This window comes from Cebus imitator, unplaced genomic scaffold (assembly GCF_001604975.1).
Source record: "Cebus imitator isolate Cc_AM_T3 unplaced genomic scaffold, Cebus_imitator-1.0 Scaffold159, whole genome shotgun sequence".
NCBI lineage: Eukaryota > Metazoa > Chordata > Mammalia > Primates > Cebidae > Cebus > Cebus imitator.
In genome coordinates, this window is record NW_016107474.1 from 5,534,380 (window position 1) to 5,543,767 (window position 9,388).

General features: G+C 46.5%; 1 protein-coding gene across 13 annotated transcripts in view; it reads left to right on the top strand.

Annotated features, from left to right (window-relative positions):
- LOC108314694 (BTG3 associated nuclear protein) overlaps positions 1 to 9,388 on the top strand; it is a 138,089-nt gene that overhangs the window by 17,934 nt on the left and 110,767 nt on the right. For 5 of the 13 annotated variants that reach the window (XM_017543692.2, XM_017543693.2, XM_037743928.1 and 2 more), the window contains one exon: positions 8,152 to 8,308. The exons of 1 other annotated variant lie outside the window; for it this stretch is intronic. In XM_017543692.2, the coding sequence (XP_017399181.1) occupies positions 8,221 to 8,308 (88 nt within the window). In that variant the 5' untranslated portion in view covers positions 8,152 to 8,220. Of the gene's footprint in view, positions 1 to 6,770; positions 6,964 to 8,151; positions 8,313 to 9,388 lie in introns of those variants that run through there. 7 more of the 13 variants (XM_037743927.1, XM_017543694.2, XM_037743930.1 and 4 more) reach the window with 3 other exon arrangements.

Consider the following 9,388-nt stretch of genomic DNA (forward strand, 5'->3'; position numbering starts at 1 on the left):
GTGATCCGCCCACCTCCGCCTCCCGAATACAGACGTGAGCCAGTGTGCTCGGCCGGCAATAATAATTTAATTGTACATTTTATTTTATTGTTTTTTGGTTTTTGTTTTGTTTTGTTTTGAGACAGATCTCGCTGTGTCGCCCAGGCTGGAGTGCAGTGGCGTGATCACGGCTCACTGCAGCCTCCGCCTCCCCTGTTCAAGCAATTCTCCTGTCTCAGCCTCCCGAGTAGCTGGGACTACAGATGCCCACCACGATGCCTGGCTAATTTGTTTTGTATTTTTCATAGAGATAGGGGTTCAACATGTTGGTCAGGCTGGTCTCGAACTCCTCACCTCAGGTGATCTGCCCACCTTGGCCTCCCAAAGTGCTGGGATTATAGTCATGAGCAACACTGTGCCTGGCCGGAAAAGGTTCTGTAGTTTTTTTTGCTTTTTTCTTTGAAGTTCTGAAAGGAATCTGTGACCGCAAAACGTTTTAAATGCACCAGTGCCAAGGTTTGTTGGGTGGTTTTTAACTGAGGACTACTGGTTTCATTAAGAAGTTTAGTTGACTGGGCACGGTGGCTTACAGCTGTAATTCCAGCACTTTGGGAGGCCAAGGCGGGCCCCCTCAGTCAGGCCATGTGGCTTCTGCTTCTTGGAGTAGCTGCGAAGGCTGAGCAAGATTCCAGTCTTGATCCTAGCATCAGTGTTTGAAGGACATTAGTGTCCATCGTTGAAGTTGGAATGGATACTCCCCCCACAGTTTAGAATCTGCGTATTTTCTTGTCTGATCATTTTTAAAAAGTATACTTACTATTTTTGAAAAGGTGATAAATGCAGATGATAAAAATGGAAATATTATTAAACGATGAAAAGTAAAAAATAATTTCCTTTTCACCCACGCCTCAGGGATGTTGTCTGTCTTTTATGCCTTAACCTGGAAATACTCTGTGCGTATTTCACGTATTTCTTAAAAATGGAACGTGCCATCCGCACCGCCCTGCCCGTTGATAGGCACGGGATTCTGCAGTTTGGGAACTGCTTCTCAGGGGTTCTGGCTGGCTCCTGAACCCGCGTGCTATTCCATCCGTAGCTGCGCAATGCCGACATCCGTTCTTCTGCTGCTAAAAACAATGCTTTAACTCGTTTTGTGATGGGTTTTGTGTGTGTGGTGTGAATGTATGTCCTGGCTGAATGCTGTGAGGTGCATGGCCAGCTTAGGGGCTTTGACCCTTTAGCATTTTGAATGCTGCTGCTCTTCAGAGAGGTTGTTCCCATTTACACACCTACTAAAAGTGCAGCAACCATGTTTTCTGATATATTCTGACTGAGTGTATCATACTTTGTGATTTTGGCAATCTGATTGGTGAAAAATAGTGTCTTGTTTAAATTTGTTTTAAAAATTACAAAAGACGGCCAGGCGAGGTGGCTCATGCCTGTAATCTCAGCACTTTGGGAGGCCGAGGCAGGTGGATCATGAGGTCAGGAGTTTGAGACCAGCCTGGCTGACACGGCGAAACCTTGTCTCTACTAAAAATACAAAAATTAGCTGGCTGTGGTGCTGCATGCCTGTAATCCCAGCTACTCAGGGGCTGAGGCGGGAGAATCGCCTGAACTCGGGAGGTGGAGGTTGCAGTGAGATGAGATTGCACCACTGCACTCTATCTAGCCTGGGCGACAGAGTGAGATTCCATCTCAAAAAAATAAAATAGATAAATAAGAGACTGAATATCTTTTCATAATTTCTTTTTCTGTGAATTCATTTTCATTTTTTTCTGCTTATTTTTTATTAGGTTGATTGGTCTTCTATTGCTGTGAAATAAATAATTTAGCTTTTTGGCTTATGTATGGCAAGTATCTTTTTCTCAATTTGTTTGAATTTTGCCTTAAAAGACCCTTTTAATTAAATATAAAACTAACATAGAAAATCCCATAAAATAAACTAGACCTTAATTACTTCTGCAGTGGACGCCATTTTAACAACCCCCAAGCAGGAGGCCGCCGCCTGCCAGCCCCCTTGGCCTGATACGCCTCCCGGCAGCATGGTCCCTGTACCCCTTAGCTCCAGCTGTTATCCTCACTTCTAGGATAAATCACTCACCTGTTAGGGTTTTACTACCCAAACGTGTCTTCCTTGACACTGTGGTTGAGTTTTGCCTGTTTTTTTTGTTACTGTTTTAAAATTTCCTTTAGTTATGCATTCCCCAGTGGTCTCGTCCATGTCCATACGATTGATTGATTGATTGATTGAATGAATGAATCATTTGTAAAGTTTCATAGTCTTTTTTCTTTTTGAGACTTAGTATCGCTCTGTCACCCAGGCTGGAGTGCAGCAGTGCGATCTCTGCTCACTGCAACCTCCACCTCTCGGGTTCAAGCGATTCTCCTCTCTCAGCCTCTCTAGTAGCTAGGATTACAGGTGCGTGCCACACACCTGGCTAATTTTTGTATTTTTAGTAGACAGGGTTTTACCATGTTGGGCAGGCTGGTCTCAAACTCCTGACCTCTGGTGATTGACCTCAGGGGATCCACCCACCTCGCCCTCCCAAAGTGCTGGGATTACAAATGTGAGCCACCATGCCCGGCTGAGTTTCCTAGTCTTGATTTTAATTTTGCTGTTTGCATTTCTATGGTGTAGTTTAGCATGTTCTTCTGGCCTCTGTATTTCCTATAACTTAGGAAATGTTAGGATTCCAGAAGCTTAATTAGATTAAGTGTTTTTTTGTTTTTTCCAATAGGGGAGCCTCCCAGATAGATGGTATTGAGTTCTTCATTAATGAGGCAGGTAGTGTATGTTTTTGTTTTTCTGATGGCAACAGCCACCACTGCTACTAGATTCTTAATTCGTCAGGGATTGCAAAATGATGACTGTTCTTTGGTTGTAATACTTTTATGCAGAAAAACATTTGATTGCTTATGATTTGGTTTTTCAGTAATATGATTTGTATAGGAAGGCAGAATCAATGCTTGTTTTTTTCTTTTTATTACTATTAAAATTAAAGGCCACTGGGTGCGGTGGCTCACGCCTGTAATTCCAGCACTTTGGGAGGCCAAGGCGGGCGGATCACGAGGTCAGGAGTTTGAGACCAGCCTGAGCAACATGGTGAAGCCCCGTCTCTACTAAAAATATACAGAAATTAGCCAGGCGTGGTGACACATGCCTGTAATCCAAGATACTCAGGAGGCTGAGGCAGGAGAGTTGCTTGAACCCGGGAGGTGGAAGTTGCATTGAACTGAGATCACATCATTGCACTCCAGCCCTGGCAACAAGAGCGAAATTCTGTCTCAAAAAAAAAAAAAAAATTAAAGGGTTAGTAATATGAAATCATGAATTTAAAAATATTTCCCTTTCAACCCAGTGAAGTTGTTACCGTTGCCGTTGGTCAGCTTTTTTTCCATCTTTGGCTGGAAGCCTCTTCACCTTGGCCCCCAAGTCCTTTAGATAGAATCCTGACTTTGATGGCGTCCTTATGTCTGGTCTAACAGGGTGTTCTAGGCTCATCTTGCATATTTCTTTTCTCAGGTCTGGAATGAGCCATTTTTCCAGGAAGCCTTGGTTTCTTCTGGTGAGAAATGTTATTTGAAAGCCGTAGTCTGGGCTCTAGGGATGCATTGCTGCTGTGCAGATCACTGTTTCCCTGCCTTTGTGGCAGTCAGAGCCGGAGTGGTATATATAAATACACACACACACACACACACACGAGTTCATATTTTCCTCTTTCTGTCTTTCTTGTCTTTCTTGCCTGTCTTGCTGTCTTGCTTTTTCTTTCTTTCTTGATGGATTTTTGCTCTTGTTGCACAGCTGGAGTGCAATGGTGCGATCTTGGCTCACCGCAACCTCCACCTCCCAGGTTCAAGTGATCCTCTGCCTCAGCCTCCCGAGTAACTGGGATTACAGGCATGTGGCACCACGCCTGGCTAATTTTTTGTTTTTAGTAGAGACGAGGTTTCGCTGTATTGGTCAGGCTCGTCTCGAGCTCCTGACTTCTGATGATCTGTCTGCCTCGGCCTCCCCAAGTGCTGGGATTACAGGCGTGAGCCACCACACCCAGCTGAGTTTATATCTTCAATTCAAATCCGTGACTTCAAGGTGTTTGCTTGACTTCCTCTGTCTGCTTTTCCTTGTTGACAAGGACATCGGGGGTGACAGAATTGCACACAAGGCAAGGCATTCTCAGAAAGAGCTCTACTGGCCGTGCGCAGTGGCTCACGCCTGTAATCCCAGCACTTGGGGAGGCCAAGGAGGGTGGATCTCTTGAGGTCAGGAATTTGAAACCAGTCTAGCCAACATAGTGAAACCCTGTCTCTACTAAAATACAAAATTAGCTGGCCATGCTGGTGGGCACCTGTAATCACAGCTCCTCGGGAGACTGAGGCTGGAGAGTCGCTTGAACCGGGGAGGTGGAGGTTGCCATGAGCCGAGAGCATCGCCACTGCTCTACAGCCTGGGCAACAGTGAGAGGTCGTCTTAAAAGGAAACAAAACACACAAAAAACCTCTGCTCCTCCCTGTGGCGGCTGAATGAACATGGTAACATTTGTTGTTTGTTCGTTCGGGAAATGGTTTGGAAAGAACCCTGCCGCTTCCACTCCTTACTGCTGCTGAGCGTTGTAGCATGTCTTTTTGTTTTTGAAAGATCTAACATTTGTTTTTCATATGTACTCACAGTTCCTCCCAGTTTCACGCGTTGACATTGTGTCTGCGTTCAGAGCGTGGCCTTGCATACTGCTCCTTCTCTCCTCCTGAGTCTCAGTCTTGAGTGGAGATAAAGCACTCCTCACCAGCCGCGCTTGCTCTTCCCGATGTGGTTTGGTTTTCTGAAGCTTGTTTGTTGCCAGTGGCTTCAGGCGGGGATTTTGGGAATACCGTTGTTCCCTGAGGACTGGATGTTGAAGAAAGCCTACTGCCTTTATACTTGAAAGTAATTTTGTTTGGATATAAAATTCTTGGCTCACATTTCTTTCCTTGTGTGTCTTAAATATGTTTATCCCTATTTGTATGTATATATTTTAGAGATGGGGTTTCATCATGTTGGGTCAGGGTGGTCTCGAACTCCTGACCTCGTGATCCGCCCGCCTCGGCCTCCCAAACTGCTGGGATTACTGGCGTGAGCCACTGTGCCCTGCCAAGTCACCTAGTCTCTTGCTTGGGTGGCTAAAGGAATTTTTCTTTAGGTAATGTTTTTATTGGGCTGTGTTTTGGTGTTGGTTGTTCTATTTTTTTTCCCCCTAGGTTGTGGTGTAACCCTTTAATGAGTAGTTTCAAGCACCCTCCCTCTTGCTTTCTGGAGAGTTTTCTTGAATTACAGTTTTTATTATTCCATTTCATTGCTTTAGTTTTCGTCTTTTTTCGAGACAGGGTCTCGCTCTGTTGCCCAGGGTGGAGTGGAGTGAACTCCCAGTCTGCAATGGCTTTCCTGCCTCAGCCTCCTGAGTAGCAGGGACTGCAGGTCTGTGCCGCTGTACCCAGTTAATTTTTAAAATATTTTGTAGAGACAGGGTCTTGGTACATTGCCCAAGCCGATCTCGAACTACCGACCTCAAGCGATCCTCCTGCCTCAGCCTCCCGAAGTATTGGGATTACTGGTGTTAGCCACTGTGCCTGACCAGTTTTCATCTTTAGCGTGACTAGTATACATATGTTGGGTCTTCTTTTCTTGTCTTACGTGCTACTTTTTCTTGAGTTTTTTTCATCTCTTTCTTTTTCTTGAAATTTTTCTCACTTTGTTTTTCTGGAGGCTCTGTTGTGCTTACTTGTTCTAAGTTTCTTCTAGTTTAGTCTTAATTCTGAAGTTATATTTTCTTTTGTTTCTGGTATATTCTCAGTTCTAGCACCTTGTTTCTGAGTTTTTCTAATGCTAGTTTATGGTTAATGGTATGTTATATGTTTAACATATTTCAGTTTGTTTTGAAATACTGGGATATAGCTTTTTTTTTGAAGTTTTCATCCTTTTGGGGATTGTATGTTTCTAGAATGCTTTCATTGTCTGCTGTGATGAAGCTGTTTTGCTTCTTACTCTTTTTAAAACTTATTTTTGTGTGATGTTGGCCTCAGTACTTTTTGTGGCTCATTTTTCTATGACTTTGGCTTTTCTGAGTGTTCAGAAGGGAGGCTTGGTTTAGAATCATTCTCTAAGGGCAGTGTTGCGGGGCTCTTTCCTGTGTGGTTTTTAGGAAGTCTTAAACCTGCAGCAGCTTATTTTCTGATTTCTCTGGGCTCTCTTCTCCCCTCCCACCTTTAATTAGCTTTCATGCTCCTTTGTCTCCAGTTTCCATGCCCGCACATTTTGTGTTCAGTTCCAGGCCATTTCTTTTTAATGTATTTGGCCTAAAAGGGAGCTTTGGACAATGTGTTTTGAGAGGTCGTAGGGTCCAGAACACTCTGGCCTCTGGGTTAGCCCTGCAGGCCCCTGTGTGTGTCTCCTGGTGGGTCCGGCAGCTGCTGCTCTGGCTCGGCTCCTGCTTCCCTCTGCCTCGTCCGTCCTATGCCCGCCTGCCCTGCTGAGCTTGTGGCTTCCAGTGTCCCCATCTGCTCGTATTTAGGGTTCTTGAGGACTATCCTGTCGCCTCGTTCTTTTGTCAGTGTTGGCCTGGAGTTTGGCTTTGCTGTGGTTGGAGCTCTGTGTGTCTGTATGGGAGGATTCGGGGAGATGAAACGTCTGTCTCATTCCATCTTTCCTGAGTGGGACTTTTTAGAGGTTCAGCGCTGGTCCCTCTGAGGTTTTGTGTTTCCCTGTCCAGTTTTGTCATCAGCTCTGTTTTTCGTTAAGGACAGTTACTTGATGTTTTCTCAGTTCATCTAATCTTGTATAAAGTTACAAGGTGCCTTTGCTGTTTTATTGATCATACATGTGATCACACATTTATGAAAAATATTGCCTTTACTCTATAAAAATAAAATTTAGGACAATGCGTGGCTCCTCCTTCCACAAATTGTTGTCTCCAAGAAATTCCAGAGCTGTTGCCATTTCAGCGGTGAAATGTAAGTCTGGACAAGGGAGAGGAGGAGCTGCAGTATTTGTAGGATTTTGGGACGTGTGAGGCCTGCTCATTTAATTTGATTCCTATTGGGGCTTATCCATTAGCAGAAGTTGTGAGTAGACTCAGAGTTGAAACCATGTGACCTGAAAATCCCACTTTTCTTTCTGCCGCAGGGGTTGTGATTATGGACAGTAAAGGGACCCTTCCTGGTGAAAGGACCTGTGCTGTACAGAGCTGGGCACAGGGTTTCTGCCCTCCAGAAGTGTGTAGTGTAGTTCAGGACAGGCAGTTTATTTCATACTGTTTATGTATCCATAATTAAAGTGTAGTGTGATTAGAAAATATGATGGTCACATTCATTCCTGATTTCTAGGACATGCTATTTTGTAGTACTGTATTTGGACCTGTGTGTTCATAGACCATAGTTTGAGTGATGCTGCCTCATTTTTATTTTGGAAAATAAGTTCTCTTGAGGCCTAATCGGAGTGTCACAGGAGCTTGAGGAAAACCCCTGACTGTGTTTCAAGACACTGTGCGAGGCTTGGGGACGGCCCCGCCCTGGCAGCACAGCTGCGGACAGGACAGATGGTTCCCCCTTGGTCGTGGTGTGGGGATGCCGCTCGGGTTCAGGACAGAGGCTGAGAGCAGAAAGAAAGCAGAACAGAGGTTCTGCCACTCCACCTGGCCTGTGGGGTAGCAGAAACGGAGTCTAGATGGAAGGGTGCCCCTGGGAGAGATTGGGGAGGAGGATGGCATATCACCATGGAGACCAGTGATGTGATGCTGCTTTCTGGGATGTGGTGAGTGTAGCAGGCTGAGGCCCCACGGAGCTGGAAGCAACAGGACGCTTAGTGTAGGCAGTCAGGTCCCACTGGAGACGTGGGCTCAGGGAGGACGTGTGCCAGCCAGTGTTGGGAAGACGACTTTGGAAGGGCATGAGGAATGCACTGGGAACAGAGAGGCCCTGGGCAGCTCGTCCAGTGGTTAAGGAAAGAGGCAGCGGGTGGTGTTTTCAGCGATTTGTTAATTTTCAAAGAAACTAACTTTTTGGTGGTTTGAGGCACCCCGCATGTAAAAATCTGCAGACGTTTACGGCCTCTTGCATCCACCTGTGCGACTCGTGGTTTTCATCATTCCACGCGTCGTGGTGGTTAATGTCCTCTCCTCCTGCTCTGCTTCTGTTCCGTAGGTGACCAGCAGCTGGCCCCGCTGTGAGTTGAACTCTTGCGTGTTGACCGGCCCCTCTCCTGCTCTCTGGATGATGTCGGAACACGACCTGGCGGATGTGGTTCAGATCGCAGTGGAAGACCTGAGCCCTGACCACCCAGGTACAGAGCTGTGGGACAGTAGGTGAAATATTATTCTCTTTATTCTTGAAAAACCAAAAGTTGCTCCATTTTTTTTCTTTTCTTTGAATTAAGCAGAAAACAAAGTAATGCATGCCGTGTATGAAAAATTGGAATCCTAGAGATGAGGACACTGTCAGCCCCTCCCTTCCCTCGCCTCTGCAGCCTCAGCCCCCTGTCCCTTCTGGAGGGGGCCCTGCAGCACTTTGTCTCAAGGGCCACCCCTGCTCCCGCTCCTCCGGGGTGTGTGTGTGTGTTCTGTACCATCTCCCCTGCCCTGTCCCTGTGTGCAGCGTTGTGGAGCCTTAAAATATTGTGTGTGTGATCCCGTGTGCAGCGTCATGGAGCCTTACCGTATTGTATGTGATCCCCTGTGTGCAGCATTCTGGAGCCTTACCGTGTTGTGTGTGTGTGATCCCATGTGCAGCGTTCTGGAGCCTTACCGGGTTGTGTGTGTGTGATCCCGTGTGCAGCATTGTGGAGCCTTACCGTGTTGTGTGTGTGTGATCCCGTGTGCAGCAGCGTGGAACCTTACCGTGTTGTGTGTGTGTGATCCCGTGTGCAGCATTCTGGAGCTTTACCGTGTTGTGTGTGATCCCGTGTGCAGCATTGTGGAACCTTACCGTGTTGTGTGTGTGTGATCCCATGTGCAGCAGCATGGAACCTTACCGTGTTGTATGTGATCCCCAGTGTGCAGCGTTCTGGAGCCTCACCGTGTTGTGTATGTGAGGTCCCGTGTGCAGCATCCTGGAGCCTTATCGTGCTGTATGTGTTGCCCTGTGTGCAGCGTTCCGGAACCTTACCGTGTTGTGTGTGTGAGGTCCCGTGTGCAGCATTCTGGAACCTTACCGTGTTGTGTGTGATCCCCTGTGTGCAGCATTCTGGAGCCTTACTGTGTTGTATGTGTGTGTGATCCCATGTGCAGTGTTCTGGAGCCTTACCGTGTTGTATGTGATCCCCTGTGTGCAGCGTTCTGGAGCCTTACCATGTTGTATGTGTGTGTGATCCCGTGTGCAGCATTCTGGAGCCTTACCGTGTTGTGTGTGTGAGGTCCCGTGTGCAGCATTCTGGAGCCTTACC